Consider the following 12,995-nt stretch of genomic DNA (forward strand, 5'->3'; position numbering starts at 1 on the left):
TGTAGATTAGGATGTCACTACCAACTCAGCAAATTGTATAATTTTCTCTTGATCCTGACAAACTCCTCAGTCCCTGCCAGTGACAAATATGCCCATAAATTGATACAGCTACCACTATTCTTCACACAAGAGATGGTGCAGAAACTGGGAGCATCAAACGTTTGGCCACTTGGTTATAGACCAATTTTGTAGAGTAACTGAGATGTCCCATCGACTGTGCTTTTTCCTCTCCTCCATTCAACTTTGTACATTTTGTAAGTCTCCTCAGGCCTTTCGGTCACATTCCTGAGCAGTTTTGTTCCTCTCCATTTACTCAATTTATAATGACAACCTGATCCACATTGATTCCTAGGGGGGCCCCTAACATTGGATCCAAACTTTTTTTTTTTTTATAATTAAAAAATATATAAAACAAAGAAAATAAGTGGCCCTTCATTGTGTCAACCTTAATTTTAATATATAGGCCTATATTTAAAAAATATATACATAGTTAGCCGTATCCAATAGCAACATGACTTTGACGTCACACGTAGGCAGCGAGACACAAGGAAAATGAGCAAGCGAAAATACAATACAAAGTACAATAAGCATTCTTTAGGTGGTGGTAGATTCTCTATTCGGACATTATAGCCGCTATATGTGGGACTGTCGGTCCGATATTGTAAAAAAATCAAATAAAAAATTATGTTTACGGAAGTACATGTCTCAAGTATTATCTCGGCGGTTAGTCGAGTGAAAGAAAAACAACATACAGATGATAATTCACACAATATAATACCACGAAAGCGTACAGCAATAAACAATAACATTTATTTGGGCAGCATCATACTCAAACTCAGGCAGAAGGGCAGGGTCCGGCCAGGTTCACAGTCACAGGCTGTCAGTGCATCATACAGGTACATAATTCAGCATGGTTAGGCTATATAGCTGTTTCTTTTTCTATTCTACTATTCTATTCTACTTCTGCTGTCTGCGTCTCCCTGGGTATTCCTAGACCAGATGGCAAACAGTAAAGAAATGCCACAATATACCAGGACTTAGTCAAATCCTTTGTTGGACATCTAGTTTCCTAACCCTGGACAATTTTACGCAACAAGTAGACTCTGATGCAGCGGAGACAGGGTTGCCAGATGGGCTGGTTTTTGTTGGATTTAGAAGTTTAGATTGGTTAGGTTGGAAATTCTCAATCCCATCTGGCAACCCTTAGCGGAGAGTCTACAGCTTGTATGTTTACAGATATCGCGCTGCTGTGCACACCACACTTTGTTAAAAGAAATGTATAATACATTCTACTGATGTAGTCTACCATTTGGTTTTAGTTATTGCTCTCACTTGTTTGTACCTTTTGCTAAGTCAAGCATTTAGAATGTAGAGTGCATATTGCGAAATTTCGCAACGTCAATAACGCATCGGCCTCTAAAAAACGCACGTTATTTTATTTTATTTTATTATTATTTTTTACCTCCGTTGCGAAAGGGCCCCCGCCACCACCTTGCGGGGGGGCCTCGGGATTTTGCGGTACGCCACTGCCTTGCATTAATATGGACTCAATGGACCATCCAACACCAGTCCTCAACTTCTTTTAAGTGTGGCCCCCTCTAGTGGTTGTGGCCCTAAGCGACCGCTTAGTCCGTTTATGCTTTGGGCTGGCCCTGGGAGCCAATTAGTCGAATCAGGTAAAATTATCAATTAAAAAGATAGATATTATAAAGATCTCTTAATAAAAAATCTTAAACAGGATCCAGTTGCCAAATAAAGACAAGGTACATGTACAACTGGAATTAGAATCCACAAAAGTGATCAAGAAGTGATCACCAAGTCACTGCAACAGTCATTAAGGATTCCATAGTCATTCTTGCAATAAAGCATTTCAGATTGAAAGCAGTGACTAAATGTGTAGCATCCCTTCCGTTTGAGAGATTTGGCAATACCCTGGACTAGGCACCCCATTACTCATCAAATACCATTTGGGAGCACACAGAATAACTTGTACAAGTTATAGTATTTACCAGAAATTAGGACAAGACAGTTCCAATCATTTTTGCTATACTGACTTAAGAACCAGTCACTACTGATAAGCAAGCTAATGAAGCACAAAACAGATATTTTAAGAAACCTTTTATTTATTAGAACAAAATCATTAAGGGTCAGACAGAATAATGGGTCCAGATGAGCTCTGCAACTTTTGATACTGAACGCGAGAGTCTGCACCTCTACGACCTGGAAAAAAGGCAAAGATTAAAGACCCTCAATACTACATACCAACTTCAGATGGTGTGATTAAATCTTTACCTCTCCTCGGGGTAGTTATTCTTTGGCCCTTTGCACTGCTCATAGGATTGTTTGGATTCACACACTGGCCACTGCAGATGCTGTCTGTTGGATTGTTGGAGTCACAAATGACTGCATCACAATGGACAAAGATCTGTGAAAGAGACAGTGTTAACATTTTCGCATTAATAACAACTTTTATTTGTATTGCACTTTTCCTGCAAACATTGCAGCTCAGTGCTTTAAATCATTATATAATCATTTAATGGCAATATTAAAAAGATGGGTTTTGAGTCTTGAACACGTTTGCTGAGGTTGCATTCCTAATGTAAACTGGCAGTGCATTCCACAATTTGTGTGCATAGTGAGAATACAGCCTCACCAAATCTCTTTTGTACATGGTACACAGAGAAAGCCGGCATCAGAAGACCTGAGCTCTATTGGGCTGATATGCTAGCAAAAGGTATTTCAGACATTCTGGTGCTGTGCCAGTGAGAAGTGTACAAGGGCTACATTACCTGGTCTTTCAGAACTGTCTCGTCCCGGGTGAAGGTGAACATCTTGATCGAAAAGCGTTTGACATGAGAAGGGATCGCAACTCTGGCGTCAGCCACAACAGGATGAAAGACCGTCAGGTAACGGTCATCAAGGTTCTCACAGCTGAAAATACGACAAAATGATTGTCCACAAGCATACATCCAGGGGAAATAATCGATCATATCTTTGACAGTTTGTATGACATGTTTACCTGTCCACAATAACGTCCCAACTAGGCAGAGAGGTCCTGTCTTCGTGCAGAGTTGTCCAGCAGTTCTCCAAGACCATCTCTATCTGAGGGTCAGTGGACTGAATCAGCTCCACCTCGAAATACAGAGGCTCTCTCAAGTACTTGGCCACTGGGTAATCCTCCGCTTGGTAGAATAGATCATAAGAAACATCTGAAAGGGAAAACCAAATTAGCAAAGAGGCCTGTGGAACTGCTTAACGTCAAACTAACGTAGTGCATGCTTACCCTGGGCTAAGTTCATCTGGACCACCAGTTGTCCCTTCCCAACCTCAGCGACGGGCTGTACATCCCGTGGTTTGGTGTGGAACGCCATGGTCTCAGTGTTGTTCAGCAGGTAGTAGCAGGAGACTGTGTGCCTAAAGAAAAGACTCGGTGAAGGGACTCATCAAAATGAATCTGGGAGATCAATTACCACACACGGCTACATCATTACACTCACACAACCTGACCCCAATCTCCCTACCCTTTTTGTTTTATTGATTATATGTACAGCTAAAAGAATAGAGAAAACAGGAGACAAATGTGGACATGACTGTACAACAAAAAAAGGGAGGGTGAATGTATGCCAACCTAAACTCTGGATCTACTGGCGATACTCTTCCGGGTCCTTTGGCTGGGCTGTCATGATGCAAGGCGATTTCATTCTCATACAGCATGACATTGTCAAAGAACTGGAAAGATGGAAGAAAAACGATTAGTGCTGTCAAACTAGCCGTAGAAGAGATCGCTGGTAATACTCCCAACGCCAGCGTACCGCTCTAGTGGTCCCACAGGTGTCCACGTGGAAGGAGAAGTAAGCAAAGCGGTCGTTGCTGAAGACAGGTTTGCAGGACTTGTCCCTCAGAGTCAGCTGACTGGGGACGAGGTGTTGTGTAGACTCCACCTTCACTGCTAGTGCAGTCATTGTTCCGTTAGAGTAACACTCTGAAAGCAAAACAGTGCAGCAGCTTTCAGTCACGCTGCCACATGCTCCTGGAACAAACTCCCTGAAGAAATCAAACCCTAAAAATATATATTTTAAAAACCCTTCATGTTTTGCAGCAGTTATGATTAAACACAAACTTCAGTCTTTTATCCATTAACAATTGTATCTATTTACTTCCTACATTTGCTTTTATTCATTGTCATTTTCTTACTATGTTCCTCTTGCTGTATTTTTAAATAATGTACGGTATGTAAAGCACTTTGAATTGCCACTGTATTAAATGTGCTATACAAATAAACTTGCCTTGAAAGTGAGAGTAGAGTTAAACATAGCATTGAAACCTGTAAGCAGCACAAATCTGTAGTAACTAAACTCAACCAACCAGTGGTGGGCAGGTGGAAGCCACAGGCCAGGGAAAAGTCGTTGAGTTTCCATTTGTTCTGAGGCTCGTACAGAAGTAAGTCAATCCTGCCCCTCACGGAAGAGGTTCGAACTAGCTGTAATGCAAGGGAACACTTAGACCCTTGTCTTGATTTAGTAGGGTATCAAGCACAGTCAATCAGAAAGCCTCATACCTCAAACACCGTGTCAGGAGCAGAGAAAGGCATCACAAGGCTGAAGTGTGTGCTGTTCTCAGTGAGCCCGTATGCTGCAGCTAGCTCTGCAGTCAGGTCACTGACGCCAATGATGGTCTGGAAGTTGTGCCCTTGGTTGCCGTACATCACGCTGACGTAGAAGTTCTCCTCGTCACAGCCACCAGTGATTGTTGGAAGAACTACAGGGACAATTAAAGAGTACAAACAATTCAGGTGTCAGGTGGGACGGCTGTGGCGCAGGAGGTGGAGCCGGCATCTAACGACTGCAAGGTCGGTGGTTCAAACCCCGGCTGGCCACATGTCAAGGTGTTCTTGGGCAAGACACTGAGCCCCAAATTGCTCCCAATGAGTGGACCGGCGCGTTGCTGCCATTGGTGTGAGAATGGGTGAATGAGGCCATTGTAAAGCACTTTGGAATAAGGTGCCATGTAAGTCAGTCCATTTATTTACCAAATACCCATACCTTGTATAGTTTACCACTGAGTGCAGTTACAAGTATGTCAATACCATAAATCATGGAACCCAAAGGAAGCGCTAGGACATGACCAACCCCCCCAGATGACCTTACCAACATCTTTGAGAGAAACCTCCAGTTCTGCAGGGTGTGAGAATGGAGTTTGTTCAGGGAGAATGAGCAGGCCAAAGATCAATGGCAGGAGGTAGACAGTCACTGTGGGTTCAGGATTCTGCAGACATGAGGTGAATGATGCATACATGGCAGGAACAAACATTTCAAATTATTTACATCTACAAAGGACAGTTCAGTTGACCAATACACTGCAAAGACAGGGACGTACATGTTTCAAAACAACGTCGTCAGAGAAAAGCACTTTGAGCGAGAAGGTCTTTGAGCCATTGGAGAATCTACGCTCCTGAACGTTGAAGCCTCTGGCATCGCACTCAGCAACAGACAGCACCCCAGTTGAAAACGTGATGTTAATCAGCTCCACATCGTAGAGGAAGGTTCCCAAAATAACATCAAACATCCTCTGCTCAGGAACAGTATCTGCAAAACAAGAGATGTTATACATTCCACTTAGCTGATGCTTTTATCTAAAGTGACTTGCATTTGTGAGTATACATTTCAAAAAGTGTTCCTAGCACCATGCTCTACCAACTGAACCAGAAGACCAGATATTGAAATCTGGGACAGTATTAGCAATAGGATTTTCCTATAAAAATGATTGCAGTCAAGACAAAACCTTGACATTTGAAATCTGCCTAGTCACAACATAATTGTAACAACTTACAACAAAAAAGTCAAATGACCAAACACATGAACCTCTACTGTCAGAGATAGTTCACCATGCCACACAGCTAAAGTTAAGTCATGTACTTTCACACAACTTGACCAAGGATTAGTTTCTCCTGGCCCAAAGGCAACTTGAGGCAAGAAACCATCTACCCTGCAATTACACTTGAAGGTGTACAATTGTTAAGTATTTTGGGGAGAAGGGACACCAATTAACCAGACTCACTGTCTGTAACTTGGGGAGGCCTCGGCATCAGAGGGGTGGTGATGGGGAAGAGGACTTTGTATCTGGTCTCAGCCTTGTCTTCTGCCATCCACAGCATCTCAAGCATGGGTTCAACAGAGAAGGTGATGTGATACTGATAATCTGGGGCGTGACTCTGCAACACAATTACAGGTTATTGCAGCAAGTCATTAAGACAGGAACAGAAACTACTCAAAAAGGCATGCATGGCCGACCTTATAGTAGCCATCAGGTGACCCCACTGGGATTGCAACGACAACATGAGACTCGGTGGCAGAGAGTGAGTAGCGTCTGGCAGCCATCTTGGTTTTGTCCATCTTCTGGCCATCGATGCCCATGTGAAGCTCAAGGATTTTGATGTTACTTGTGATGAGGGGGGATATGTAGCGAGGCACATGCCAGGAGATGACATCTTCAGTGAAGACCACTCCACCTATATAACGACCCGAACAGTTTAAAAAAAAGAAACTCCATCAACTCCAAAATCCTTTTAATTTGACAACATACTCACCAGTAGGACAAGCAGCGGTTGAATCCACAAGAGTCTTGCCCCAATCCGCTCTGTGGTAACTCGAAACGCTGAAAACCTCCATGGGAACTCCAGCCACCTGGTAAAAGACAGATATTTAGTGGCCACATCAAAAAATCAGAAAACAGTGGTAAAATGTTGGTTAGAGGGGCTTACATCCTCAGAGTAGGTCTCTGCTGTATTGTAGGGGCTTCGCATCACTAGTCGAGACGGGGTCGATTTTGTTCCATAACCAGCCCGCAGAGCTTCCCTCACCAGCATGACCTTCTCCTCTGGAGTGTAGAACGTCATCTTCCACATATTGGTTTGAGTGTCAATGGCCTGTGGGGAAAAAAACAAGTCAAACTATAAAAACTTTAATCTATTAATGGAACACAGTAGTTACATTAGGCCAGGATTAATCTCAGAGTTCCTGTACCTGCGGTGCTTGGCTTTCCACAGTCTTGGACTCCGCCACAGGCCTGGCCACGTGGGTGGACACCTGGAGAACAGAGTAATGGTCATAAGTCAAGATGAGAACTATAGGCATCTAGTAAACTTTAAAATGTTTAAGTGTTTTTATTAGTAAAGTCATGTTTTGATTCTTAACACTAGAACCATGCCTATTGTACCTACTATACGAGCTGCCTCAGGGGTCAAATGACCATAGTCTATACAATGGGAAGCTGCCATTTACACACGACCACTAGTTGGCCATCTTGTAAATTAGCCTGCCTCCTACGAGGAAAAACTGCAAAATAGCTTATCCTGATAATTTAAGGATGCTGGGTGGTAGAACACATCTAGGCAAAGGAGGGTCCTGAAATGCGTGCAAAGATATTATTATACGTGCATGAGTGCAAAGATCTTTTTTTTTAACTCATGACCCCACCATGGCCGTTCTAGTGTTAATCCATGTGACATGCAAAACAACCACCACAAGCAGGTGACCTAGGATCAGTTAAGATGCCTCACCTCCATGTAGTTCCTGTCACAGAGGATCTCACAGGAGGCCCATTTAGCATAGCTGCACGTTTTGGTCACATCATAAGAGTCCTGCTCTCCCTGAGGGTTCCCCAACATTCTGAGCTGCATTCCGAGATTAAAGGTCACATCCTCCTGGAAAAAAAAAAGTTGGAATTTAGTTCAGCTTTTATTAGGGGGGAAAAAACACATGCTTGGACAGTTTCACATACCTGGTTCTCAACATAGCAGCCCAGTAAAGACGCAAAGACTTTGGTGTTGCCCAAAGGGTCAGATTCCATGCTGTACCCACACTGAGCAGCCAACCTGGGTGTCAGTTGAATAAGTTTGGAGCCATCTGGAGAAAAAAAAAAGTTAGTGCATAAATTCCCTCTACTATGCCCCCCCCCCCTCACAACCTTCCGATCACCAGTCGAACTCACTATCCACTAGACCACCACATGTCACAACTTAATTTAAGTACTCACTGACAGCATTGATTTCTAGCTGATTCCCCACAGCCAAAGATTTATCCAAAGTAAGCCTCAAAACATTTCCAAGGCACTCTGACCTCAAACCACCATCTGTTGAGGGGATAGAAAAAAAAGTCAGTGAACAGCATTAGTCAGGTGTAAATACATTGAAGGTTTAGGGATCACGATTAGAGTCCTTACTTGGATTTGAACTTGGTCTCTTTTGGGCAGAGACCACAGCAGCCAGCATAAAAATCCATGTCACACTGAAGACAAAAATAAACATGAGGCAGAAGCAAACACACTTAAATTGCAGAAAGCACAGAACAGATCTACTCACAGATATCCAAGGGTCCACATCTTGCCAAGGCAAGTTTGTCAACTTGTTAGAGGCTGGAGACCAAGCGCTGTCAGAACCACCACAGAGCCGAAAAAATCTACAGAATTGGACCACCGTTCCTGATGTCTCATGAGGCCCTAACCAGCGGTTTTATCTAGTAGCCAATCATGCAGGTGCACAGGTGATAGTCATTAGTCATCAACAGATCAACAGACGTTCACAATCTTGTTAAATTGCAATAGAGATGTATTGTATAGAACATAATAGCAGTTATCTCTGTATCTTATTTCAAATTCCACTGAAGTTCAATCCTGGTGAAAGGCTTTAAAACCACACACTTCCTTACCATATAGTTAACATCACAACAACCACCAAGTATGCATGGCTGCCTAGTATGCTTGCAAGACCAGGATGTCATACTGCACTCAATTAAGAAAATGCAATCTGGGAATGAATGTGAAGTACTACAAAATGTAGTATGCAGTATCTGATTCCAAACATACCTACATATCCTGCTTGTGGCTACTGAATTAGCGTGCAAGATGATGGAAAGCAGGCAACTAGTGTGCATGGCACACACACACAAATAACATCACAGAACCATATTGAAGATTGTATCAAATTCTCTCAGAGAATAATTTATTGTTTACTTAAAACAAAGTGGATGCATCAGCATACAGAACAACAGTGTCACCCTGATCAGCAGGTGAGTATGCATTTATACTTCATTATCATTGATCAGTAAGTGTATCATTATAAATATCATATTCACATATCATATTCAAATATCAAATTACATATCATATTCATAGATCTGAAATGTGTCACAATCTTAATTCTATACCTCTCACTTCAAAGTTCTTGTGCTTGTACAAATATATATATATATCTCAGAAGAGAGCAGACTTCCTATGTAACCATACTCTCAATATCCCCTATTGATCTTGTGCTGTTGATCCAATAGCGTTTGCTGTAGGCTCATTTTGGCATCTTCAAAGTTACTGTTGAGCTCTAGAGCTCTCTTGAAGTCCCGCTCCGCGTTCTGGAAAAAACCTGCAAGACACCATAAACACACATCTCTAAATAACATGACTGTATACTAATACATTAGCCTAAACTATTTCAATTCAATTCAATTCAACTTTATTCGCCATGTGCGGTGCACTAGGAACATGACTTGCTATTCTCCATGCTGAACAAGCTACAGTACATACATACAACAATAACACAACAATACTCGAGACACACAATATAGACAGTACCAATGCAAGTGAATAAATATACTGTACAACTTAGTGCAAAAACATGTAAAGTGCAAGGTGCAATGATCAGGAGTTATTAGTCCATATTTATGTCCATATTAGTCCATACATATTAGTCCATACATATGTCCATATTTTTTCATATAAATCAAAATATAAGACTGCAGATTAATTAATTAATGCATTAATGCTCTTCTGGGTCCACCTAGTGGCTAAAATAGGAATGTCCACACCTTTGTCAAAGTGGTGTTAATCCAGCATTTAATTACCTAATCTATAATGGATTAGTCCTCTGTTGTAGAACGGGACTTCAAATTGACCATCAGCCTCAACTGCAGAACTGTAGTCTTCCATCGCTTCATAAAAATCCACTCTGAAGTACTTTATCTGCCCGCGGTTGTTGAGAGCAACTGCAAGGTCGTTTGCGTCACATTTTCTGAAATACAATGCAAAGAATAATAATGTTATAGTTATATTATAGTGACTGAATTCTGTATTTTAATATGGGCAGGTAGTTCACCTTCCTCTACATCAGCTGTCATGTCTCTCACAGCTGCTATTTACCTTGTTTGCAAGCAGGACGTGATGAACTTCGTGTACAGTTCTTCTGCTTGTTTGAAAGAACGTTTTTTGAACTCAACATGTGCATGTTCAAGAGTGTGAGAATTGTCTTCTTCCATAAGATATGGCTCAACAACTTACAGAAGCAAACATATAATAATAAAAAAAGGTTATGTGAAGGATTTGTTTTCTCTTCCTCAACAGCAGACAGCGTTTTAGGAAGTGACGACATTCGTGAACATCCAATCAACACTTTGTGCGTGTTTACGTTAGTTACGTAAGTTACGTTAGTTACGTAAATTCAGCTGCGACCAATGGTAGGATTTAGAAAGTTTTGCATGCGAAATTAACCGAAATTGAGTATATATAAAATGCCAATATGTGATACTAGATTTGGCTTTCCATTTAGCCTGATTTCACTGCACAAGATACATATTCAGAAAGTCCTTTCCGATTTTAGTCCCAAAAATTGGGAGGCGGTCAGTGGCAAAATTGAACTGAGCTGCAGCCTGCAGATGATGGGTTCTCAGTATTGAGACAGTTGTAGGATGTTGAAAAGTGTCACTTACTGAACACATTACTAAACAGTAGGCTCTAAATAGTATGTAGTATGGTTAGTATGGTTAGTATGTAGTATGGTTAGTATGTAGTAGATACTTTTAGTTAACAGTAGGCCGTATGGACTTTCAGACGTGCAATTTGCAACAACATTTGAATCTAATTTCCAAACATTTGTTTTCATTAAATGTTTTGTAAAGACTGCAGGGCCAGTGCCAATTTGTTCATCAATGGTGTCATTTGTATTCTTTGATTGCCATTTAATATGATAAATATGACAGGGTTAGCTTTAAGTGTAGGCCTATTTAAATGGGGTAATCAAATCATATTATAATTCACTATTCACACAATTCACATAATTGACCCTCTATATTAATTACATTTTGAGAACATTTAAACAGTTGGTAATCAGATGTAAGTCAACTACAAATGTACAATGTTTACCATTTGTTCAAGTGCATACACATTCAACTGGCAACTCAAGAGACATAGGAGAGGGAAAATGCTCCAAAAATATAACCTTTGACTCCTATGTGGGAAATTCCCTGAATGATCTCTAAGGTGAACCGGTCATGCGCCCCGCTTGTAAAAAATGACACCTTAAGGAACTACGGGCTATTCACTAGATACTTCCTTCACGCCCCATTTACCCTCCAACCTGCTGTGTGGTCGGGCCAAGACAGGCAGATCAAAGACAGGACGTTCACACAGAGGAAGAGGCACTGGGGCACTGGTGGACGGCGGTGGATGTCAGCACAGTAGACAGATGCAGGAATAACATACAGTGGTGCACAATGACGCACTGTGATGTGATGGTGGCCTGATGGTGGATGTGTGGCCTGAAATGGGTTCTTGTTGCAGTTGGTTACATCACAAGACTCAACTAGCCTTGATTGATTTGATTGATTTTTATTTGGGTAAAAAGTACAGACAGTACATTCCAGAGGATAGCACGTAAAAGCGTACTGAAACACTTGTTTCCAACGTGGTCCTCGTTGGTAGACAAAAACAAACAAAGACAAGAACATACAAAAACAATACACAGTATTACACAATAAACAGCCTTAAAAACAGACTGGCATCAGGCCTCTGAAAAACAGCTACAAATTATTATAGCTTCATCTTTGTATTTGGGGGCCTGCTTGTGGAGTAGATTGCAGACATACAGTATTTTTTTCTGATAGACACATCTAACACACAGAGCACAGTGTACATAACACAGGAAACAAACAGTTTCATCTGACTGACATATGCTTCATGTCAAATATGTACTGTATATGTCAATGCCTCGCCTTTAAAAAAAAAAAAAAGACTTAAAATGTTTATTTTGCCCCTGGTAGGTTGGCCTTTACACTCAAGGAAATGGTGTGTGTTTGGGGTGGAAAACCCAGGAACTAGCAGTTTTTTTTCCAGGCCCCCAAATATTGTTGTTTGCTGTGAGAATTAACACTGAGTGTCAAAAGTCCACTCTGGTCTGGCAGAAACAGGGCAGACATCAATCATCCCATAACCTCTAGAAAACCGCACGACAAATCCACCTATTGACAACCAGCCAGCAGAGGTTTCTCAGTGGTGGCAACCGTTTACCCTTGTAGAATGAAAACAGGCCAAATGAGCAACACTTTATGTTGAATACAAAGTGAATAATAAAATAAAATATAATACTTCCCTTGTTTGATATGTATGATAACTTGTTGTGGCATTGCATGTTTTGCTGTGTTTAGGTATGTCAGGCTTTTGCAGAATTTTAGTGTGGATGGGTCCTATATAGTATATTTTAGGGGTATATATTGTTGATTCCCCTGGATTTTTAAGAGACTCAAGGCCACATCAGAGCTTTTGATTTCAAGAAAAATGTTCCATTCAATGGAATCACCAACTATCAAACCATTTGAGGTTGGGAGGTTAACAAAGAAACACGTGTTATATGTAGCCACTGAAATAGCAAATAAACAGAAAACAGCTGGGCCGGTGAAAGGAAGCAGAGCAGACGTGAGGTAAATGTTTGAATGTTGACAGAGAACCTCACACAGACATAGCAGCCAGAATAACAGGCCTCCCGGGTGTTTCAGACAAATGAACAAATACTCATTTTAAAACGTCACGGTTAGGGCAACGATCAATGTGTAGAAAGAACGTGCTGTAACCCAGTTATAAAGAGGTGATTGAAGTAAGTTATTTTGGTGAGTATAATACTCACTTGCATTGCCTTGCCTTGCCTATAATGTGGCATAATTAGTTCAATGGAGTTTTTT

The 12,995-nt window shown here is 41.3% G+C and overlaps 1 protein-coding gene across 1 annotated transcript; it reads right to left on the bottom strand.

Annotated features, from left to right (window-relative positions):
• Positions 1-9,027: 9,027 nt before the first annotated feature.
• ttc32 (tetratricopeptide repeat domain 32) lies at positions 9,028-10,364 on the bottom strand. The gene is made up of 3 exons (XM_080545922.1): positions 10,186-10,364; positions 9,891-10,057; positions 9,028-9,412 (listed from the first exon to the last, which is right to left on the bottom strand). The coding sequence occupies exons 1-3, from the start codon at positions 10,299-10,301 to the stop codon at positions 9,285-9,287; spliced, it is 411 nt and encodes a 136-aa protein (XP_080402048.1). The 5' UTR covers positions 10,302-10,364; the 3' UTR covers positions 9,028-9,284.
• Positions 10,365-12,995: the final 2,631 nt, after the last annotated feature.

This window comes from Nansenia antarctica (genome assembly GCF_963989245.1).
Source record: "Nansenia antarctica genome assembly, chromosome: 1".
Lineage (NCBI taxonomy): Eukaryota > Metazoa > Chordata > Actinopteri > Argentiniformes > Microstomatidae > Nansenia > Nansenia antarctica.

What these genes read in the sequence shown, in the direction of transcription:
- ttc32 (XM_080545922.1), bottom strand. Translation starts at nt 10,301, where the DNA reads ATGGAAGAAGACAATTCTCACACTCTTGAACATGCACATGTTGAGTTC. An exon ending in ACGTCCTGCTTGCAAACAAG is followed by an intron (nt 10,058 to 10,185) that starts GTAAATAGCAGC and finishes ATTGTATTTCAG; the next exon opens with AAAATGTGACGCAAACGACC. An exon ending in ACTAATCCATTATAGATTAG is followed by an intron (nt 9,413 to 9,890) that starts GTAATTAAATGC and finishes GGTGTCTTGCAG; the next exon opens with GTTTTTTCCAGAACGCGGAG.